We start from the raw sequence: 24880 nt of genomic DNA on the forward strand, positions 1-24880 counted from the left end.
TCTAACTTTCTGATGCAGTATTGTTTTCAACTGCATAAGGACAGACATTGTACTAAGTTATTTCTGGTGTGAAAAATGCAAGCTCTCACAACCACACAGGCGGGAAAATAAAGTGGGGGAACATCGGGTTTCAAGTGTTTCAATAAAGAATGAGAGCGTTGACCTCATCCCTCCAGAGCCCCAGCTTCCAGTCAACAACAACCACAGACAGTGAGGCTGTTTGTCATCACTTGTACAAAGCAAATGAGGATAAAAATATTCCAGCGGCACAACGCTGAGCGTCCTCACTTGCCATTCACTTTGGTTTTGTTGAAATACTATGTTTAACGTAATGTTAATCACAACAGCAGTGTGAATGTTTGTTAACAGATTAATTGAAAGACTACTGTGCTTAGATCTCACACATTCCACAGTGACAGGCTTTCAAGGTTTTTAAATAGCGGGATGGAAAGTTTTCCAGGAAGTAAGATTTCGAAGGTTGAGAGGGATCACAGACACTTAGATAGATTAGCTGAATTAATGAATTTCAGTGACTGCTCACAGGGAGGGAATTTTCTGTGGCCAGACTCGAACTGCTGTTGATGCCACAGTGTCATGCCTCAAAGGATCACATATACTGGCTGCACAGTGCTGCCATTGATTAAATACTCTTTATCTGCCTTTGCACAATAAATCTGCTCATGGCTCCAATCTTTCTTCTGAGGTTATCTCGAAAGACAAATTCTACTTCAAAACTGCACTGGAATTTAAAAAAAAATTGCCTCTAGTTAGGCTATCCTGTTTGTAAAACTTTTTTAAACCAGTACAGTAAACATGACAGTTTGACAGACATATACTGGTGACACGCGGTGTCCTTTTAGCTGTCTTTATCAGCCAATGTGGTTTTATAATATGCGGAACACTTCAACAAAATTACAGTAAGTCCAGCATAACATCTTTGAACCAGAGTTTGACTCAGAGAGAAGAAAGTGGCTTGAAATATATTGAACAAATGTAAACTTTTTAACCGATAAACAAATTAATAATAAAGTCGCTAAATTAATTATTATTTATTATTATTTCTAAACTACTGGAGTCCGACCACAAAGTGTAAAATGGGAAAAGCAAGGAGCACCCTCGGAATCAAATGCATTACAGAAATCGCTGTGTTACGGTCAGTGTAGCCACGCCGAAGACCGGAAGCCCCCAGAATGTAAACACATACAGGAAAAACGGACAGAGCAGACTCTATCTGCTCTGGAGACTCAGGTCTCCTCTTGAAGACCTTTTTATGACTCTGTGGTGGCATCAGCCATTTTCTATGTTGTGGTCTGCTTGGGCAGCAGCATCTCCACTGCTGAAAGGAAAAGACTGAACAGACTGAATAAGAAGGCCAGCTCTGTTGTAGGATGTCCCCACGACCCAGTGGAGGTAGTGGGCGACAGGAGAATGATGGATAAGCTATCATCCCTGCTGCAGAACATCTCCCGACACATTCAGGACACTTTGACAGCACTGAGCAGCTCCTTAAGCAACGGTCTGCTGCAAATGTGGTGTGTGAAAATTTCTGCAGTGTGGGACTAAAAAGGGTGATCTTAACTGCTGGAGCCCACTATTTGTGGTTCAGATATTACCTTGCACATATGATTTGGTTGCACCACAACTGAAAAGTTATAAAAGTTGTGATGAAGGTTCCACTACCATTAACCAGTTACAGCAGGTGCACTGTGCGTCATCTGTGCTCCCTCAGAAGAAAGCTGCTGTAGTGTCCACCACCAGGTGCCTATTGTAATGCACTCAATCATTAATTTTTCAGAATAACTTATCTATCAAATCATTCTTGACTTTTGCTGAGAATCTTGTGAATTTATTTTGTGGTCAGTGAGAAACTCAATTGAGAAAAGACTGAACTTAATTAGCACTGATGGTGATATTGTGCTGTGGAGTAATTACTAGCTTTGGAGAAAATTAAATAGGGAAAAAATGATCTTAAATTCAAAGCCAAAAGAAAAGTCATCAGATAACCAAAACAATGAGGCTTATCAAGACACTGAATTAACACAGATCAAAAGTGGTTATTTACACATAAAAGGACTGCTACAGTAATATTATGACATCACATCATATAAGTATAATAATAATAAGGATAATTATTCCTGAATGGAGCTACAAGTGGAGGCTAATACAGTACATTTCAGGCAGTGGGAGTGCAGCTAATTTTAGTCGGTGTAATATTCACGATGCTTATGTGTGAGGAACAACGATGATCTACTGATGTTTGGTAGCCTACGAACTAAAATTCAAACACATTGTCTCATGAAAAACAACAGTGTTACATTCTGGTACATAAGCATTATCTACTGAAACAGGCTGGTTTTCAGATCTCCCTGGGCAGAAATTAACTTTTTTTCTTGCGTATTTGATGAGATTGTAGATGACGTGATGATTTTAGGGGTGCACATTTTAGTCAAATGTCATTTTTTACATTTAAGAAGTTTTCAGTACGGCAACAGTATTTTCGTATCTTATAAATCAATTTGGGTTTGATACTTGTATGTGCATGACACAATAAAAAACATAATTAATGTTATTGAACTCACTAACTAAAGTGTATCTACTGTTTAAAGTTTTAAATGATCCAGGCAGAATGAACTTAGTTACCATGTGTTAAACTGAATGTAAAACACAGCCATCAGCCAGGAATGAGGCTCTCCAAAGCTGTAAATGTCTCCCCATGTATATATACTCCTCCCAGCAGAGCCCAACTCACAAGCAACACATCAAAAGCCCATTTGCTGGATATAAATCCACTAGTCAGTTACATAGCTGCTGGACTTATACAACCCAACTCAAACCACACCCACAAAGGATATAAGTATAGACGACAACCCTCACCAGCCATTGGATCCAGACATTACCCAACAAAGCATAACTCCCATTCGCTTAAAGTGAGAAAAAGACCCACCATGGAAGGAGGTCAAACCCGTTCTGTCGCTCCGTCCTATCTTGGATGGTCCATCTTCAACACTTTATGCTGTTGTCTGCCTCTAGGAATTGCTGCTATTGTCTGCTCCTGCAGGGTAAGTAACTTTCCCTCAATATCAAACTTTTTATAATCTTCTTTTGCTGCTTTATACTCAAATAAAAATGACACAAAACATTTTTATTTCTAAGAACATTTTAAGAGTGAATCTGAATTTGAAAAACTAATTTTGATCATTGCTTTTTAAAGGCACAAAATGCTAATGCTATTGGAGAATCAGCAATAGCTGAGGATGCTTCAAGGACAGCCAAGATCCTAAATGTCATCGGGCTTGTCTGTGGAATAATTTTGATCATCATTGTCATCGCTCTCCAAGCCACTCGGATGAAGTGAATGACAAGATTAAAAGCACCAGTTTTTGCCATCAGAAGTGTTGGAATGTCTGCAAAGCTGCTGTTACTTTGGACCGCCCCTCCTTCACGCTTAAAAAGAAACAGATGTCTAAATGTGTCCACATGCACACACAGATTGTACACATATGTTGGTCTGTGTAGCTACCCACAAAAAGACCCCAGGATTGCCATTAAAATTCTTGTGGTCTCAAAAGCAACACAGCAACATGTATGATTTGTATAAAGTCATTTTTTTCAGTTGAATAATTGTTTTGAAAAATAAAAAATAAGAATAAAACCCTTTAACATGATTCGTTTTTTGTGATCAGTGATTACAAGATCTTAAGAAACAAAAAAGTTGGGATGCAACATAATGCAAACATACTTTCATTGCTATTCTTCCATTTGCATGACTCCCTTGAACTGCTAGATTATTATGAAAAACTCAGGATTTTGTCAAAGAGGGCGGTCTGTACATTTGTTTATCCAATCTGGTCTCCGCCTTTCTCTGTAGAGCTTTTGTCCCTCAAAAGCCATTCAAGATGGGAGAACAGAGACATTTCTTTGTGCTTCTTCTGGAGTTCTTCAACTTCCTGCTCCCATAATCAAAAACAGACACAAGAAAACAGCTCTGGTTACTCTCTAACTCATAAATGTCCTGCTGCAACTCTTGCACAATACTGACAGATAGATAAAATAAAGAAGAATAAGCCATGCTATAGCAAATGATCCTAGTCAGTGGAAATATTCTGTTCTTACATCTTCAGACAGCAATCCTCTGCTTGGTTTGTGAAGCCTGTAAAGCAAGGAGGCAGCACGAGAGTCTGACAGAATCCCATGTAAGTCTCCTGAAAACAAATTGGCTTCCTGTCCAGAGGTAGGCATACCCAGTCTGGCCTGAAACAGCTCCCCCAGACATGCCTGCAGTACCTGTAATATAAAATTAAGCAAAACAGCAGCATTTGAATTAATGTAAAACTGGTAAAAGTCAGCCAACTGATTGTAAACCCATAAAAAAAACCTCTGGAATTTTAAAGTTCAGCTTTATTTGAAGCTAAATTTGAGATCAAAATTCAATATTTTCCAAAACAAATCCTTTGAGTGTTTGTCTGTACCTTGAAGAAAAGCCTCTGGAAGGCAGGACTGGAATCAGTGCTCATGTCTTTAATTTTGACATGGGACAGACAGTGGAGCAGCAGCAGAGAGAAGCCTCCAACAGAGTGGAGCCTCTGGCGTCGGACAAAGAGCGTCTCCTCTGCCTCCTGGCAACAGAGCAGTCATTCACATGCATGTGAGAGTTACTCTGAGTAACACACTGCAGATGTACAAACATGCACAATCCACCGCTTAAAAGCATGCATGGCGCCACGTTGCATTATATGCATAATACAATGTTGTATGTCTTGCTATTTGGAAGGCAATTAAATGATTCCATATAAGATTTTGTTTTATGATTAACTGGAATATACACGAGGAAATGGCTGGTAAGTGAAAAGGAAGTGGCTAGCAGCTAGTGGTTACTGGAAGTTGGAGTTGTAAGTGCCCATTAAATGATCGATATGCTGTACTATAAGCACTAATATGAAAAAGGGATATACTTCAAATATTGCAAACTCTTAATTAAAGTCTGTGTTTTCCTGGCCATGGCATGACATTGTTGCCCACAGTCTGCAGCTGGTTTCCTCCTTCACTTAGGAAATGTGGATTCTCCCTGAACTCTGAAATTGCAAAACCTACTGCAGAAACAAGCTTTATAACTCTGAGCTCATGCACGATGCTGGTTATTTACTGATTTGAGGGGTCTCTTAGTCCGACCTCTCTCCCCTGTGAACAGAGGGGGGAGTGAGCAGAGACAGAATCTTTTGTGTCCACAGATCAACAGGTCCGGAGATGATGTTCGATAAAGTAAAATTAGTGGGGGCTCCGAAAAGATATAAACAGCAGATGGACACATCAAGCTATTGTTGTTGTGTTGACTGAGCTGTTTTATGTTGATCTGCAGGTAATGTAGAGTGTAGATGGCCCTTGGGATTTGTTCAATTATTTCCTACTTTCTGCTGCATTTCGTATTATTCGCTCATTTTCTCCCTTAACAGCTTTCTCTGCAGTGTTTTTGACATTGTTTTTTATTGTTCTTCATCATCTCTCTTATTGTCAATGTCACACAAAGTCTCATTTACAGTTATCATCGCAGTATTCAGTGGTGAAAGTACTGTTTATTCAGATCCATTAGCCTTACATTAGCAGAACAACATATTAAAAATACTCTCGTGCAATTAAAAGTCCTGCATCTAAAATATTACTCAAGTAAAAATAGAGAACTACTAACAGCAAAATATTGCTACAATATAAAATATAAGGGTATTGATTATAAAGCAGAATGTCATCTAACATGCTGTTGAGTAGTTTAATCTAAAACTTTGTGTTGTATTTTATAAGCTAAAGATTCAGTTTTGTATTGTATACAATATACTAATTTGTAAAGTAACTAGTAACTAGGCCTAGGCGATAAAACCATAGCGATGTGTACCAGTGATAGACACTTCATCAATAGCTATATGAAAATTGTTCAATAGAAAGGGCAATAGTCCCTCCCTGGCTCATAAACAGCCTATCACATCCCTTGATAATGGAGCATTCTACGATTGACAAACAGCCAGTCCTTCAAAAGGTGTGCTGTTCGGCTGCACCAACAACGAAATAAGCTTGGAGTGAGAAAATGATTGCAGCCAGTGAAGGTGGTGACAAAATTGTTAACCAAATGGAAACGTCAGCTCACCAATATGGCAGGTTTTTGGTTCCTTTAAGTCTAACCGATATCTGAACATCGTTGTGCATAAACTGTGAAGGAAAACCTTACTGACCAAGAGCGGGAACATGACAAATTTATCATCTTAGCTGCTTCCCCCTTTTGAGTTATGTGTTGATGTTTGAAAATACTTAAATGTAATACTATATATAATAATAATAATAATAATAATATAATTGTTACTTTCCACCACTGACAGTATTACAGCTGTACAGGTGTCTATCAACCACAAAACTTTATCCAAGTAAGGCCAGCATATGCAGAGAGAAGGAATTGTTTGCACCACAGTCACAAAGGTAACAGGGATATCAAAGACAGCGGAGCGCAGACCTCAGCGGGAGTGGCAAATCCTGGGATCTGACGGCCTCAAGTGAACCTGCACCAGTTCACAACCTTTACAAAGCTGTTTCAAATTTGGACAAATTCTTTGAGGAGCACTGTATTTTATTACATTCACCTCTAAGGTATTTTCATTTAATACACATTCTCTGTTTTATTGGTCTTGTTTTAAGTTAACCACTTATATCTTTAATAGTAATTTACACAAGCACTCTATCTTATTGATACTAAGGCAAACAGCAATTTAACAACTGAACAATTGCACTGGTACTGAAAAACAAAGAAATTACACTTTCACAGACAAGGAAGTTTACCTGATAAAAGAAGGAATTTCTGAAGGCGTTGTTCAAGTAGTTGTTGTTTGGGAGACTGGCAGCTATCTGAAGTGAAATGGCTGGAGTCTGTTGGAAAAACAACAATCTAAGCCTTTTTTTTACTAAAATATGCCAACTGAACATTAGCTCACAGTAAAACTGAAAAAATAATATATGCAGGTAAATATATCTAGATCCTGAAATAACAAGGATAATTAATAAATAAATGTGTTTGTAACTGGAAAAGACATCAAGAAAACACAACAAAAAGAATGAAGGTAAAGGTATTTATTCCAAGATGAGAAAGGATGATATCAGCCTGAATGGCCAGGTATGTTTGGTCTTTTGGGATACAGTGGTAGTTTCCTGCCTGATTACTTCAGCCTATACAGAGAAACAATTAACATTTGAAAGATAGCCTGGGGTCAAGCCACTCAAAGCCTCAAAATAGGCAACAAGGTTTAAAGAGATAAACTTTGGCACCAACCAGGTTCATATTATGCAATGTGTGCATCAGGAATAGTCCATGCTGGTAGACCAGGAACTCTCTGGGGTTAAGGACTGATGGGTCCAAAGGAATCAGCTCTCCTTCACATTCCCACTGAGCATCAAGGACATCTACAAAACTCTTGCCTCCGTCTAGATAAAACACAGAGCACAATCATTCCCAGGAACTGTAAGTGATTTCTTCATAGTCACCCCAGGAATCAATTATTTGGCAGAGCCTCAGTAAGACAGACCTGATGAAAGTTAATTAGTTGCTGAAGCCAAACAAACTAGCATATGTCTCAACACTTGAGGTTCAGCAAACCTCTATCTCCTGGGCCTCATAAAAATTCTGCAGAGTGAGAGAATAGCAGCTTCTGAAAAAACACGCAGACAGTGCTGAAATCTAAAGAATACACTCTACTCTAGGTTGTGATATGTCCTTTTCACAAAAGTATACTATCACATAATGGGTCCCTTATTCAGTACTCATAAATATAAAAATACACTTTTAGAGAAATCAAGCCTTTATTCAAGTTTTCTTCAGGTAGGTTTGATTTGCGGAGAAAAGCAAACTTGATTGTCTATGAATACCTGATGATTATGCTGACGACGTGTTGAATGTGTCTGTGCATGTACTACTCTGTATATATGTGAACATGTGCATTCAGGTAGTGTATTTAAGCTAATTACCTAGTCAAGAATAAGCAACGCCAACTCCATCTGACCTACCCATGAGCTCTCCACTAAGAAGCCCCGCCCCACAGGCCCAGCCCTTCAGCTGTAGCTCCACCACCTTCAGCAGCTGGAACAGAGGGGAGAGCTCCAGTAGCTTGGTCCACTCTTCTTCTGAGGAATTAACACATGGATGGATAAAATGAACATGACACCACATCATCACACATCACCGCATCCTAACTAGGAATTGTGCAACATCATGATGTTCCCTGGAGTTGTGGGGACACAGATATGTGTAGGCTGAACAGACTCTTTCAAAGGTTGGTTCTCTGTCAGGAAATCAAGATTAAAATGATGCATCACTGTCAGGGGTGGACAGGAACAAAGAACATTTACTTGAGAACTGTACTAGTATAATTTTAGAGTATCTGTACTTTATATGAGTTTTTTTTTTTTTTTTTTTTTTTTAGAAACTTTTGACTATTACTCCACCACACTTAAAAGACAAATATTTTACTTCTGACTCCACTATATTTCTATGAAGTACTCATTACTTTGAAACATGACTTTTAATCAGTGGAATAAACTGTCTTTTATTTTGAAAATGTGATAGACCATGCACCGTGTTCATCACAGGAGAAAATCAAATCTGTCAGTCATGTTGTACTTGCTGCATGTTTGAACAGCTCTTGGCAATGGTCCAAAGATGTCTACATTAGACAAAGATTAGGCAGAAGATTCTTCCCCGGAGCATCCATGGCCTTATCTTAAGTCCATGTTTGAATTTGGTATTTGTTTTCATTTTAAATGTTTGCTGTCTTAACCATGACCAAACTTCATCACTGCCTCAAAAAAAGAAATACGTAAATGGCAATAGCTGTCTTTTTGGTGATTCAATTGTGTTTTGATGGCTTGAAGAGTATCCTACAAGCTTTTTACTGTATTCCACAGGTTCTACATTCAGTCATGTTTCAGTCATTCAGTTCTGTAAATCCACTGTGGAACAGTACAACTATCCATTGACATTAAAAACTTTATTAGGTAATTATTCTTAAAGCAAGTACTCCAGTACTTTAACTCAAGTAAAACTTTGACTGAACAACCTTCACTTGAATTGGAGTCATATTTGACCAGGAGTATACTTTGTGAAGTTGTGTACTTTGTCCACCTCTTCCAGATTGTGGACCTCAGGACTAGACTCTAGGCCAATTGGATGGCTGAACAACAGGTTGTTGTAGCTGTTCTCAGGATAATTGTATGTGAGCTATTCATTTGTTGAAATCTGTGATGAAAGGAAATATGAAACAGATTTCACAATCTCCACCTCTGATCGTTTTTTAAGGGAATAGTTTGACATTCTGGGAAATAATTCCCAGATTTCTCATCTTTTAATGAAATCCACTCTCAAATCTGTCTGTCCGATATGCATCTACAGCCAGGCGGTTAGCTTATCTTTGCACAATGACCCCAAAGCTCACTAAATAAACCCCCCATATGTCATTTGTTGCCTCCATACAAAAACCAAAGGGCAAAAATGACAAGTTGCAGAGCTTTGGAGGTTCTGTTTCCAGTCTCTGTGAAGCTAACCAGCTGCTGGCGGTACCTTCATTTATAATGAACAGATGGAGTCTATCATTTAACTCTCAGCAAGAAAGAGAATACGCATATTTTCCATGTGTGTGTGTGAGAGAGAGAGAGAGTGTGTGAAAATATGTCTATCAGAGAATGTGCAAGCACAGTATAGCTTGCTCACACACAGCACTGAAGCAGAGCACACCATAGGGCAACACAAGGTGGAAGGGGTCTCACGTTCAGAGCGACAGACGGGTGACAAATTAAAGGAAGAACCAACATAAAGTGTCTTAATAAGTTGTATTTGGTATTTGGTGTTTTGATGGTGGGGAGCGCTGTCTGACACGGCGTTCCAAAATCTCCCATATGTGTTGAATTTGGTTGAGATCTGTTGCTTCATCATTTCCATACTCATCAAATCATTCATTGACCCCTTGTGCCTTATGGACGGAGGCATTGTCATCCTGTTTCTCCACTTATTTTTCAGATTTTTCCTTTAATTTGTCACCCGTCTGTGTAATTCTCTGCTTCACCTCACCTTGGGAGTGAATGCCAGAAGATGCAGTGTGTCTTTGCGAGTTGTGTGTTGGTGGTGAGCTGGCCTGCAGACCAGTGTCCTGGGATTGGACTAAATTGACAGGCTCTCTCAGAGACTGGGTGGAGTTTCCTTCAGAAACAAATTGTTGGAGTCCCTGTAAACATTGCATGCCAGCGAATGTTGTGCAGTAAAGAAGCACCCCTGTCGTGAAAATCACCCACTTAAAGCTAGGCATAAGCAACATTATTTTCAACACTTGTCAGTCAGAATCATAATAATCATGTGATACTTCATTGATCTCTTCCTTCCCCTCCATCTCTAATCGCCAGAGACATTAAAGAATCAGAACGGAGAGAAACAAAAAAACATCCTTGAGCAATAACGAATTTGAATTTGTGCCAACACAGAGGTTCCTTTCTCACTGCTCTATGCTGCTGCATTTTGACAATCACAATATTTCTAGGAATCCTGTGTACACACTCTCTTTCTACATACATATACAAACATGTTATCACAGGGCTATGAGCAGCTTGAAAAGCACATACCTTTCACCACAGGCATAGAGGCTGTCCAGACTCTAGAGGCTATGTCCAACCCATATCCCTGCTTTGTTGACGAACCTGAAACATGTCAGAAATCAAACTTTAAGGAGGTATTTGTAAGTTTTGCTATTGTTACATAGCCAACTTTAGCATTAACAGCTGTTTACTTACCAGTCTTTCCAAGTGCTTCAGCCATCGTTGCCCTTACAAGACAATAGGTTATAATATGCCTTCTGAGAAGCGCTACTTCTTCAGGACAGACTGAACGCTACAGTGACTCAGTATCGGAAATTGACAAGACAGTCCAACCAGGTAGGAGTTAGCTGGTTAGCATGCTAAATTCAGTACAAGAAAAGAAATAAAGAGCAAACCAAGAGGGTTGATTTCCTCTGCTGAAGACATGTCTTGGGAAGTAAAGGGATGATTGATTCTGAACTCACAACGTTTCCTCTAGATTAGTAAAACCTAATCCTATAGTTGGCTATGTAGCAATAGCAAAACTTAAATATAGCTTTTCCTGGCAATATTCTATATTTTTTTGATTGTCAACAAATCCCACGAAAAGACAAACAACAAATTGATCCTGTTAACAGATGTTGTCTGTTAAGTCCAAACCTGACATACTGTTGCTATTTTGTCTGCGCCAAAGAGCTCCACTGTTTTTCAAAAACTATTGAAAACACATAAATAAACCTCAGTGTTGGACTGGGTGAAATGTCCTTTCATTACAATGAACATGGGCTCTGTAGTTAATTTTTATTCAATCCTGTTTACACTGTCCCACTACTGTACACACTAAAGCACCAATGTTGTATTTAGCTTTTTGGAAGATTTTTTTTCCTTTTTTTTAAGAAATTGAATTATATATTTGAAACTAGTTTTTTAAATGTTAAGATTTTTTGAAGAAACTATGGGGCTTGGTTTTTGTCTTTTCATCGGATGTTTTGACAAGAAGAAAAATGTAGAATAACAACAGCCTTATCTTTAAACCAAAATGTGTTGGAAAATGTAGATATGGCTTCAGATCTATCTCCACTAACATGGAGTGAAAGTACCAGGAAATGTCGACTCAAATTCACAGATCCATTGACACAGAGAGAAGCAGAACATTTGTTTAGTTACAAAATAATGCTATTTATCAATTAGGAATTTTGCTTTCTTTAGAACAATATGTAGGCTACTGTATATCTAAATATTTGCTTCACGCCACATATTGGCACCCATATAATTTAGTAAACATGGTGTCCCTGTCAGTTATTGAGTCAGTACCTGAGCTGTGCTGATTGCAGGTGTTGGTGAAGAAGCTGGCAGGCTGTTTGTCTTCCAGGAGCTGGTTCAGTCTCTCCAGCAGAGGCAGAACCTTCTGTTGTATCAAACCCATGACCTGCTGTCTCTGCTTTTGGCACTGAGCCAAACCAAATTCCTTGTACCAAACGTTCCCACATAATACTGCCTATACAGTTAAGAAGACAAACGTAGCTTGAAAATGACCCTGGAAGCACCGAGATAACCAAGACAAACATGTTGACAGCCCTCTATCGTGGTTATGCAAGTAAGCACCATTTGCTTTGACTGTTCAGCTTAGGTTTAACAAACTTGATGGCAACAGGGTTGATGATGACAGACAAAATCTATATTCAGTGTCAGTAGGTAGTGTGTCTGTGTGTGTTTTAAACCTGAGCAGTGTCGGCGCGAAGCTGAGAAAGGTGTCTGACAAAGTGCAGCGCACCGAGAGCAGCCTCAAGCTCTGTCTGTCTGGAACAACACTGCTCCCACAAGTCTCTATGTCTCAGCTGTCTACCCTGGAGGACACATAACATAAACACAGGCGTGTGCAAGAGGACACATAAAGACTTATTTACATTTAGATGACAATGTTACAGCGTGCATCTCACAACGCATAGTTGTATCATGAGTCATGTCCATTTGGTATAGGTGTCCTAAGAGGGAAATGAGCACGCAACCCAGATTGCAAAATAAATCTGGCATCCAGCAATTCCACATCTGGATCAATTCTTGTGAACACACAGAAAATCTTCCGGTTGTGAGTAAAATGTGAGTCAAGAGCCGGACTCTACCCAGATGTGGAAGTATATGGGCCAGACTTGGGCCGAGGATCCAGCCATATGTTGGGCCAGAAGTTTTATTTTGCTCTCTGGGAACGTAACTATGTCAATTAAAGAATTAAGCTACAGGGCCACTAATAAAACACAAAGCCATTATTCTGACCATAGCATGCAGGGTTGTAGCCCAGTCTCCTCCCTGTGTTGTCCATTTATCTTGGTCTTGTTGCAGCTGCTCCATACACACATCCACTTTATCAAGGCCTGACAAGAGCTCTGAGTGCCAAACATTCTGCTGATCCCACTCCTCCTCGTCACCTATACACAAAGACACAGATGCACAAAGACATGCTGCCAACCCAAATAAAATATGAAACACTGAAATTATGTTCATTACTGCAAAACTAAAGGGCGTGATATGAGGAATATAAACACAGTGCAGGTCATGACTGTAATTCCCTTTTGTGGTCTTCATTTTTTCCAGGTTGTCAGCCAATTTACCCAGTGTGAGGATGTGTAAAACACATAGAGGCAGGATCAGAGCCAAGTGGGAGTGCTGAGCCGTTCTCCTCTGGGCCTCGGCCTGCGATGATTCCTGCAGCTCCACCACTGCTTCCCTCAGCTGTCTCCCTGACCACTGGACCTGCTGTGGAGTACACTCTTACACTAGTAACACAAAAAGTGGAGGTACAATTTTGCATGCTGGCACACAAAAAGAAACATCCACTCACACACTCTCAGTTCAAGGAAAAAAGGTATGGGAAACATACATGCACATACTTGTACACAGACATGCAGTGACTTTGCAGCTGTGCACAAAAAAAGCTGATTGTCCACTTGCCTACTTGCAGTGGCAGGAAAAACTTTGCCTGAATTACTCCCCAATGCTGTTTGCCCCACATTCATATATCTCCTTATTCCTCATTTCCACATGTTCAAAAGGCTCAACCCCTTGGAACCCCTTTTGCTACACTCAGAGCCCAAGCTCTGTAAGATATTTAAAACCAAAACAGCTCCTCCAACTCCTCTTGCTGACCTGAGAAGAGTTAACTTCTGTGATTCTAGAGAGACACTGGGAAAGAGCTGAGTCCAGATCAGAGAGGAGATCTTCCTCCCGCTGCCTCTGATGCTGCCAGTAAATATTTCGCACACACAACTCTCTCTGCAGCGCCTCCACCTGGCATACAATGGCGACAACATAAGAAAGTGCATCAGATACACAAAATTCCATTCAGTGGGCAAAATGAAAAGCTGAAGGCTAAACACATGAAGACTGAAATCATTTTTATCAAGTTAAAAAAATTAATTATTTCTTGTATGAAAAAAGCCTCTCTCAATTAGTCCCCCACCTGCACACTATCAGTTTGATCTGCCACCGTTAACCAGTAGGAAGCTGTAAGAGGCACAACGTTTTTTCTGGACGCATCCAGCCTAGCTCCAACCACTGGGGCCAATACCCCTGTCACTGGATCAACAGTCTGAGCTCCATAACGGATCGCCACTAGGCCTGTGAAATACAAAAGCATAGACACAGAAAAGGGGTACAACTTATTTTATAATTTGAAAGTGGATTAGATAAACTGTATCAGGTGACTTCTGACCTGTGAAATTGTCTGATTTTCACTGTACCTTTTCCATCGGGGTCCTCCATGGTACCTGCCAAGGGTATTGTAATCCCAGAGATGAGGTCAGTCTGGCATCCCAGCACAGGTACACTAAGACCAGATCCCATGGGGTCAGGGTACTCCATCCCCAGCAGAGCTGGCACACACATATCGGAGCCTGAGAGAGGCATCTCTCCTGGTTTGAACAACACAGACAAATTCAGAACATTAGAGTGGAGCAAAAAAAAAAAATATGATAAGATCCTGTTGTTGAAATGTTTAATTATTCAAGTATTCCTGAATGTTTTTGTCTAATGCATTTCTAGTTGGAAAAGAGCAGAATTAGGGCTATTGAGACATTTTTTGACCAGTGTAGAAAAGACAGTTTTTGCATTCACTTTTGTGACAGAATAAGCTAATACTGTTTGTTCGTGTCTCATTTGACTAAGATCAAATGAAATCTAAACAAAATTAGATGCAAAAATAAATAGACAGAGTCAGGTACATGAAACAGGATTGTGTCTACATGCCACATCTGGCAAAGATGCAAAACTAAGAAACAGATTATCAAGAAGAGCACACACAAGCATACAAGCACAACAGCTGAATTGTAGCCACAGTGGTGTTGCACTGCGAACAAATAGAGAGAGAGATAAGCATGATAAGCCTGTCATCATGATGATGGTGCAGACATAATTTGATTATTGAGTCAGGAGCTCAAACCACTATAAAAAGGAATGTAAACACAAGCGCCTTGATTGGGGATTTGAGATAGAGGTTTTAATATCTGGATATTTTTGAGCTACGACAGTTCAGTGTTATCCCAACATTTTTGTTTTATGAAATGATAGTTTGTGCATGTTCTAATATGATGATAATTTTTGTGGGACAAACAGGTCGCATGCTTAGTTTCTGTGTACGGTGGTAGTTAAGTCTTTGAGGTAGAAAATGTCATCCTCCTCAGGCCCATGAATTCTTTCTAAAGCCCATTTGAAACTTAAAAAAACAATGTATGCCTAAAACTCTTTTTTTTGTGGCAGTGGGCAGTTAAGGAAAACACTGCGACATCTAGAAGGAGCCAAAAAGTTAGTCAAATTTACGCTTGCAAAAGTTGATGCAAGAGGAGAAGATAAATAACTCCAGAGTGCAGAAAAAAAAGGAGCAGCAACAAAGAGGAGGATGAGGGGGAGGAGAGGGCCATAACAGCACGGAGAGACAGAAGTGGAGAAAAGACAGTTCGTGATGTCGTGCCCACAAGAGGCTCCTCATATCCGCTATTTCGCTCCCTGGCATTTCCTCACCCAAATTCCCTCCATCCTCCTGGAGACCCACGGCCCAGTCCAGCAAGAACTGTAACCTGGTCTGTAACTGGAGCTGACAGTGCAGGCTCCTTCCCCAGGCCTGCTGCAGCTCCTTGGTCGCAGCAAGAAGATGATCTTGTCGGCCACTCCCTCTCTCACTGCCTGGATGGGACTGCAGATGCTGCAAAGTTGGATCCGAGCCCCACTCCTCAGTTAGTGGCTTTAGGAGATCCAGTACTTTAAACATCACTGCCAGAACCTGATTGAGAACATTTTTCATTTTTCATTTTCTGGCTAAAATGGGCAGCATAAAACAACAATACATTTAGAAGAAAAAAAAAAACACATTCACCAAGAGTGTTAGTTTCCAGATAATTTAAAACGGACTTGAATTTCTTCTTAACATTCTTTAAGGAGAAAGGGGCAGAGTATTTAAAAGCTTTTTCGCTCTCCGGAAAGTTGGAAAACTTTCTACTTTCTACTCTCTACAGTTTATATTCACATATAAGGTGGAACCACCCCAAAGGAAAGATTTGTCATATTTTATCACACATCATACTATGGAAAATCTCCTACTTATTTTTTCAAACCAATTTGTATTAGTGTGATCAAGTACCTTGCCGTCTAGTAAAGCTTGGTATCCTCCTGCATTAGGCACCACTTGTCCCACCCTCATGCTGGCCCCTCCTACTCTCACCATCCGCCCACTCAGGGGTTCAATGAAGGACTCCACCAAAAGGACTCCACCTACTGGCAGCACAGTTCCTATGCAGGCATATAGAGCAGGGTTAACTCACTGAAGGTATAGCAGTAACACTCTCAGACTGTAGTGGAGTCTCACCAGCAGCACTGACCTGTTGCTGGATCTAAACTGACCCCAACTGTGAGCACAATGTTCCCCGTCCTGGGGTCCAGCATAGGATAACCAATCTGTATGGGCTGAGGCAGGCGGGTGATGGGGCAGACATGCATCCCTCCCAGTGGGTAGACTTGTCCAGTCTGGGGGTGGATGGTCACAGCCAGAATGGGTACTGGGACCCCCGTGTCTGGGTCTGCCATGGGAACTCCCAGCTGCAGTCTCTGGCCCGGTCTGAGGCCTCTGAGCCGAGTGCTGGGCAGAGGCTGGTCTGAGTGGCAGGAAGTTGGGTAAGGAATGAAAGGAAGAAGGGGACTGTCCCACTTTCTGTTGTCACCTGGGATAAAGAATGGCACACAATAGTTTTTGTTGGAGAGATACTGTGACTTTCCCACTTTCACTCCATCCACTTTGATATCTCATACTGTTACTTGAATGGTCTTCAGTAACCCACAAAAAATGAAAGCGAAATTATTATAATCATCTTGGGTTCAATGATGGACGATTTTCCATCAAGAATTACCACACGATTACTTTATGTTGGATGATTGATTTGTAGAAACCAGCACAATTTGCTCAGGACATATTTAGATGACATTGTCTTCTATTGTAACCGTGGGACAGTACATGTGAGTTCAAGTCTCCTTGACACTTGCATTCCTTAATCTCTTAAAGAGCCAAAGATTGCTACTGCTTTTCATAGCCTGTTTTATCTTTGACTAAACCATTGCCTGTGTGGTTTCTCTTCCAGTTTTCTGAGCATAAAACATGTGAACAAATCAAGTGTGGTCAAGTATGGGGATGTTTTTTTTTTTTTTTCTTTCATGATCATATGCTTTTTCCTCACTCTCAATTCAGCACCTTCACAGCACGCAAACACCTTTCATGTTACCTGTACATTGGTCGGTCATAAACACTAAAGTAGAGGTTGTAGGATCATAGGCCACATTGCCAACAATTGGCATAACATGGCCAGTCTGAGGGTGGAGGAAGAAGTTAGGTGGCACTGCCGTGGTGTGGCAGCTGCTCAGCAGCATATGGGTGTGAGCGTTCGGCCTTATGAGGCCTGTGACTGAATCATAATGAAACGCCTGGCAGACACGCAGGGATCCATCAGGACCTGGAGTGAGGCAGAGGGAGAGATCGCTGTGAGCATCCATCAAACTGTAAATGATTATTATGATGATTTAAAGCTGTTTTGAATTAGAGTATGGTTACATGCTGGGCAGGCAGCATTTCATGCTGATCTTTTCTTCAATAGAGCACCGTAGTGAAGAAGCATGACTGTCTCTATATCATTTGTAACATCGGTGGGATAGATTTATCAGAGTACTTATATTTCATTTCATGAGACAGTAACAAAGAACATTTACTTCAGTAATACACTTAAGTATATTTTTCAAGTATCTGTACTTTACTTGAGTATTATTTTTTTAGAAACTTTTGACTTTTAATATAAGGCCCAGCCCTTCAGCTGTAGCTCCACCACCTTCAGAAGCTGAAACAGAGGGGAGAGCTCCAGTAGCTTGGTCCACTCTTCTTCTGAGGAAGAACTCTTCTATGAACCACCCATTACTTTGAAACATGACTTTTAATCAGCCAAATGAATTGTCTTTTATTTTGAAAATGTGATAGACCATGCACCGTGTTCATCACAGGAGAAAATCAGATATGTCAGTCATGTTGTACTTGCTGCATGTTTGAACAGCTCTTGGCAATGGTCCAAAGATGTCTACATTAGACAAAGATTAGGCAGAAGATTCTTCCCCGGAGCATCCATGGCCTTATCTTAAGTCCATGTTTGAATTTGGTATTTGTTTTCATTTTAAATGTTTGCTGTCTTAACCATGACCAAACTTCATCACTGCCTCAAAAAAAGAAATACGTAAATGGCAATAGCTGTCTTTTTGATGATTCAATTGTGTTTTGATGGCTTGAAAAGTATCCTACAAGCTTTTTACTGTATTCCACAGGTTCTACATTCAGTCATGTTTCAGTCATTCGGTTCTGTAAATCCACTGTGGAACAGTACAACTATCCATTGACATTAAAAACTTTATTAGGTAATTATTCTTAAAGCAAGTACTCCAGTACTTTAACTCAAGTAAAACTTTGACTGAACAACCTTCACTTGAATTGGAGTCATATTTGACCAGGAGTATACTTTGGCTCAAGTAATGAAGTTGTGTACTTTGTCCACCTCTTCCAGATTGTGGACCTCAGGACTAGACTCTAGGCCAATTGGATGGCTGAACAACAGGTTGTTGTAGCTGTTCTCAGGATAATTGTATGTGAGCTATTCATTTGTTGAGATCTGTGATGAAAGGAAATATGAGACAGATTTCACAATCTCCACCTCTGATCGTTTTTTAAGGGAATAGTTTGACATTCTGGGAAATAATTCCCAGATTGCTCATCTTTTAATGAAATCCACTCTCAAATCTGTCTGTCCGATATGCAGCTACAGCCAGGCAGTTAGCTCATCTTTGCACAATGACTCCAAAGCTCACTAAATAAACTTAACACTTTGACTCAAGTAATACATATATTGGTGGTATAGGTTCAAACCACACTTGAAGAATGCTTGAAAGTTATTTACTTTTAGGTAGCCAAAAGGTCAACAAAATACATGAAAAGTGTAATTTCTAAGTATTTCAGTACAACATGTAATATTTTTAGTGTGTTTGTTTCTTTTGTTTCTTCTTTAGTGCATACTTTGAGCAATAGATGGTGCTGTTTCTCTAAGATTCAAGACAGAGCGTGTGCAATATTTTACTTCAGGGATGATGGGCTCACCAAAGATGTGGTCCTTAGTCAGCACAGCTCCAGTGTCAGGGCAGAGCAGCTTGGCCCCTGTACCCTCACCCAACAACTCCCATGCCCCCTGACGCTGACACTCTACTGATACCAGCTCTCCCATCTCATCCATCAGGGATGTTAGCCTCTGGATCAAACTGAAGATTGAGAAACAACAAATTGAAGATGTGAGAGGATTTACGCTGCCCCACTTGTTGTCTGTCACACTTTGCAGAGGATAAATGGAGGCTTTACTTCTGCTGGTGTAGCTCCCAGGACGCCTGGTTGTTGTTATAAACCTTTGACAGTAATCTGGTGCACTCTCTGAGATGAGCTGTGAACACACTGTGGACCCTCTGCTGGGCCTGTTGTTCTTGCCTCAGAACCTGGAGAAAAACAATGAAACAGTCATTCCTGATCTGACATAAAAAACAAATTTAATGGAAACATTTGGAGATGAAATGCCTCATAAACGGAAAATGAATCAGCAACCAATTTGATTATCAATTAATTATCTTAGTTACTTTTCTTTTAAATGTTATCTTATTCCAGCTTGTGAATTTTTTTGGACCTCATCTAGACCAAACGATTAATCAGCTAATCCAGAAAATAATTAGCAAATTAATTGACAATAAAAATAATCATTAGTTGCAGCCGCAGAAAGATTGTTGTCTTTTTAAAACCTGTGTAGAACACTTAAATACACCTTCTCTTTCTATTTATCTTTCACTGTCCTTGGAAAAGATCGGTTTTCAGAAAGACCTAGACTTTTTCAGTTTTTTTTGGAAAGGCATAATTGGAGATGTACAGATAGGAATGTCATGTAAACCTGTAGCTGACTGTCGAGCAGAGTCCTCAGCTGTGAGGCCAGAGTCTTTCGTCGCACTACCTCCCTCTCCACCTCCCTCCTCATCCTCTCATAACCCTCCCCCATCCTCTCCTCGGTGATCAGGCATGGGTGGAGTAGTTGCAGTTTCCCAAGTACTCCCTGGTACAGCTCTTTTACCTAGATATACACAGGACACATATATGAAAACAAATGGTACATACATAAAAAGACATGAAAACTGACACATATAGACACATAGGTTTATATGTGCCACACAAACATCAAGATAGTACATGATTGTGGGATAACATGGTGCAAGATGTGCGATCTCCCTTTACATCTTTATCACCTCAGTTGTCCTGAGGGCTGTAACAACAACCTCTGCCTCCTACACCGCAGCCAACAATTTGGTGGTATAAACAGGAAGGAGGCAGGAGAGAGGTGCGACTAAAAACAGAGGCATACCAATTGTGACACCCAATCTGTTTCAATAGGCTTGAACGTCATGAATGGGATATATATCTATAAAGATGGGACAGTAGCAGGGGACAGAAAAGAGGAGGGAAACATAAGAAGTGAATTGGATTGGATCAGTGGAAAACTGGAGTATGTGAAGCAGAATTCTGCCCTCCACTGTAAATGGACAAACTGAGGCAGTAACATTCGCTGAGATACAGTATCTACCTTCAAACAATGGCAACTAGAACCTAGCCTGAGGCTAAGATGATAAAGATAACACAAAAAAGCACTCAAGAAGATAAATGCAAGACATCTGCAACTGAAAAAAGAAAAACGTGTATATGAACAGATCATTTGAGCATTTTTAGATTAATCTTGCTTTTTGCTGTGAGGTTGTTGCTCTGTGGTGTTTTCCTACTAATGGGATTGGTGCAAACAAAATATTACACAAAATTTTCCCTGCGGCCTCCTACTGCATAAACTATTATTAAAATAAAAATGTGGGCATTTGTAATCGGACATTAATTTTGTGCGTGAAACAATCCAAAGAGGAGCATTTTCTGGTGTCTTGGGATGGAGAAACCAAACCTCAGAGAAAAGGATGTGTGTGTGTGTGTGTGTGTGTGTGTGTGTGTGTGTGTGTGTGTGTGTGTCTGTGTGTGTCTGTGTGTGTGTGTGTCTGTGACGAAGAAGAGGAGTTGTGTGTCATTCGCTTCCCTTCACACAGACCTCAGTGGTGAGCTGTCCCAGCCGTGTGGTGACAGACAGGCTCTGTTTGAGCAGGAGGCTGTAGAAGGTGTTGCTGCTGAATGCCTCCAGATCCACCTGGTGTTCATAATCCCAGAACTCCCCTAAGGTGTCTGCACAGACTGTCGATGAGAGGGTGAGACACAAAGAGAGACAGAAAGAGAGAGAGATGACAAGAATATAAAAACACATTTAAAGTCTATGACCTCTCTCTAAAGAAGGACTTTGAAGAGCAAGCATAATGTGCTGTCTGGGGAAGACCAGTGAGCTTGAAACGTGTCTGCATGTTTCTGTACAACAGCTGTGGGGTTCAGTTTTGCTGTGGATTTGCAAATTAGAAGCTTTGATAAAAAATTCACATTTTACAAGCAAATAGCTTCCACTTGTTTCTCCCTGGGCTATTTTGGTCTTTTTTTGCACAAAGCCTTTTTTTTTTTACTTACTGGCAGAGGATGAAATTTTATATGTTAGTGTGTGAAGAACATGCCTCCTTTCAACACTGTAATGCAATCAAAATATAAATAACTCTTTGAAGCTGGGTTAAACGCTTTTTATAGTGTGACAATTTCCATGATAAGATGCACCATCTCGAGATACTGTTGTTTGATGTGATTTCCCAAGTTGCGTGACATTTGGATTGTTGTATTTTTTTTCTGTTAGTCACAGCACGTGATGTGAGGTCTGTGACAAGAGCCTTTTCAACAGTAATTGCTTGGGTGGGAGCAGCGCCCAAGGGTCACTGTCAGTGTTACATAAGAAGTCGCAAGGGTCTTCAAAGATAAAACAAAGTGTGTGTGTGTGTGTGTGTGTGTGTGCGTGTGTGTGTGTGTGTGTGTGTGTGTGTGTGTGTGTGTGTGTGTGTGTGTGTGTGTGTTCCACGTGTGCACGCTGACTGCAGGTGCATCAGTTGACCTGGTGCAGATTATGTTTGAATGTAAGTTACGTAACTGTTGGCCTTTAGGCTTTTAGTAACTGAGCAGAGCCGTCATGTGTTTGTGTGCGGTATCTGTGGTTACAGCTACAATATTGCACCTGCTTGCATGGAGTCTTGAGTCATTCTGGCTTGTTGGCTTCGGTGAGTCTTTCTAAGGGAGATCACCCTTGAACCTTTTGATGAGTAATCGTCCATGTGGTAAGCCAACTGCAACATGCGATACCGTGCTCTGATTGGCTCCTTCTCTGGCCATCCGTATTCACGAAACAGGATCTACATGCGGGAGAGATTTATCAATGTGTTGTATTTAATGTGTAGTGGCTGCATGTGTTTGTGTATCTGCACTAACCAGCACTGTAACACATAAACAGAGGACGACCACAGCTCCAAATAGCAATCCTCCGGTCACCAGCCAATCTGGCCGAAGTAACAGGTTGCGTCTCCGACTGATTCCCACCCTGGTCATATGACGGGGGATGGTGGGGAAGAAGGGGCCAGGTTCATAACACTGGCCCCCTGCAGGCATCACTCGCACATACTGAGTAAGAACAAAATTAAGGGTCAGTTTGACTGAAACATTTATTGACACGTCATTTTATCTCTGTATACATATGAAGAATGGGATCACATCACAATTAAAAACAGTAGAAAAAGGCTTTCCAAATGGATTGGTAAAAAGATGAAACAATATTGCACAAATCCAGATTCTTAATGGCACAAAAACAAAAAGTGTGTATCAAGCTGGGGGTGTTTCAAGAGCTTTCCTGTATTCAACAGCTCTCCTCCTTTCCTCTTCATATCACAGCAAAATTACAAAGAGCAGGAAGTGGGAGAGTACTTAAGAGTACAGGTGTTGCCAATTCACATTTATGTGATAATTAACTTGACACAGAAATGTCCGAGTCATTACACTGTGTGCCAACGATGGACTTTATATAAAGATGGACGTAGACGTCACCCATAGTTTTCTGAAGAGCAGTTTTGAAGCTCAGAGTGGTCTGCTCTGCCATCATCATCTTGGCAGTGCCTGACTGCTCCCGGTTATTCCAAACATGGGCAAAGAGGTGGGGCCTGTGTGGAGCCAAGACTTTGGTGCATGCTGGTTTGTGGCAAGCATACACTCCACCGCCTGTCAGTCAAAGCTGTTTAATTATGCAGAACTTTAAGACTTAATAAAATATTAATGAGTGAGTTAAATAAAAACCCCCATAGAGTTGTCATGAAGGGGGAAATGGAGACTAAAACCGTTTTTTATACCAGGCTGTAAACGTGTGTATTTCTGCCTTAAAGGACATTTTAACATGGGAGTCTATGGGAATTGACTTGCTTTTGGAGCCAGCCTCAAGTGGTCATTCGAGGAACTGTAGATTTTGGCACTACCACATTAGCTTCATTTTTCAGCCCCAGAGATTGCCCATTGGTGCCACCTTAAAGGTGCCCTGAGAAATATTTGCCCACTAGTGGTGCTGTAGAGCAATATTTTGATTTGCAGGTTTTGTATCTGCTGTTTGTATCAAGTGCTTTACCAGCAGATGCACAAGGACACCCTTGCACACCAAGGTTGAAGAAAACTCAGTTCTTGTCATTTTTAGGGAGCATTCAAGATGCTTATTTGTTGATAGGAATGCAATTTGGTGAGGAAGAGAGGATGTAAAAAACTACATGTTGATTTAAAATGAAAACTTCACAGGCTACCTTTAATGCTTGTAATATTTTAAATTTAGTTACCAAGTGTTTGTGCTGATGGCTGCTCAGTGTCAAAACATACACGCCAGGCTGGCTAAAGACCACTGAAAAGAAGCTGGGAGGAGTCCAAGACAAAGTCAGCTCCTCTTTCAGCTGTCTGAACGTACCCCAGTCGAAGTCACTGTTTGTGTTGTACAGGCTGTCACTGAAAGACATTAGTTTAGCAGCTTTAGTGTTGATGGTAAGAGTACAGCAAAGTCACAACACAGATTCATTGTAGGAAAAACATATCCCCAGCATCTGACTTACAGGTCATACTGAGGATAGTGATGCGTGTCGACAGTAAACAGTATAACGTCGCCCAAATGGAGACATACTGTTGGGTTGAGAACTCCAGTTACACTTCTCACTTCTTCTTTCACATCGCTTTTGTTTCCCCTTGTCCTGCTGGAATTCATTTCTCTACTCTCGTGACTGGTGTTTTCAACTTTGGTGACCTCCCACAGAAAGTCAGAATCTTCCTCTAAAAGTCAATAGTATGGGATCATCATTACTGCAGGAACTTGCAGGTTTAATGCGTTTTAATGATGACAAAATATTGTTTTGTTGTGACTAACCAGCTGAGCTTTCTTGCTGTGTGGTGACAGGAAACAGCCGCTGAAGCTCCTTTGGGAGGCCGCTCAAGAGGCCGAGGAAGCCTGCGTCTGCAATCACACAGCGGGGAGAGATACAAGAAAGAAAGGAAAAAGGACAAAGAAATCAAGTGCGGGACAGAAAAGCCATTGTGTGTTTTTGTGTATGTGTGAATGTGTGTCTCTCCACCTGATGTCAGAACAATGTAGACAGGACGTGGGGAGTTGGGATGGCTGTTGCACTGCAGAGTCCCCTGGGAGTCCCACTGTGTAAAAAGCGTCTCAAGCACACTGCCTGAGACGCCCGACACCTGCACATGCACAATAACAGCGTTTGCCAT

The 24880-nt window shown here is 40.7% G+C and overlaps 1 protein-coding gene across 1 annotated transcript; it reads right to left on the minus strand.

Moving 5' to 3' along the window:
* Positions 1-3364: 3364 nt before the first annotated feature.
* si:dkey-103g5.4 (uncharacterized) lies at positions 3365-24880 on the minus strand. Its single transcript, XM_056374207.1, has 28 exons — positions 24730-24880; positions 24525-24611; positions 24285-24430; positions 22571-22759; positions 22320-22494; positions 21270-21409; positions 20061-20258; positions 19508-19638; positions 19253-19410; positions 17349-17576; positions 16455-16793; positions 16217-16365; positions 15601-15859; positions 14325-14495; positions 14045-14202; positions 13732-13872; positions 13197-13341; positions 12862-13013; positions 12309-12434; positions 11902-12085; positions 10636-10710; positions 10091-10219; positions 8035-8151; positions 7304-7455; positions 6817-6903; positions 4470-4616; positions 4114-4284; positions 3365-3947 (listed from the first exon to the last, which is right to left on the minus strand). The coding sequence occupies exons 1-28, from the start codon at positions 24878-24880 to the stop codon at positions 3837-3839; spliced, it is 4416 nt and encodes a 1471-aa protein (XP_056230182.1). The 3' UTR covers positions 3365-3836.

The sequence above is a fragment of the Seriola aureovittata genome, chromosome 4 (assembly GCF_021018895.1).
Source record: "Seriola aureovittata isolate HTS-2021-v1 ecotype China chromosome 4, ASM2101889v1, whole genome shotgun sequence".
In the NCBI taxonomy this organism is placed as follows: Eukaryota; Metazoa; Chordata; class Actinopteri; order Carangiformes; family Carangidae; genus Seriola; species Seriola aureovittata.

Excerpts from the sequence above, each read along its gene's own strand:
- si:dkey-103g5.4 (XM_056374207.1), bottom strand. The coding sequence starts at position 24,880 with ATGGCAAACGCTGTTATTGTGCATGTGCAGGTGTCGGGCGTCTCAGGC. Across the intron at positions 16,366-16,454 it reads CAGTTTAGATCCAGCAACAG|GAACTGTGCTGCCAGTAGGT; the intron begins GTCAGTGCTGCT and ends ATGCCTGCATAG. Across the intron at positions 15,860-16,216 it reads AAGCTTTACTAGACGGCAAG|GTTCTGGCAGTGATGTTTAA; the intron begins GTACTTGATCAC and ends GTTCTCAATCAG.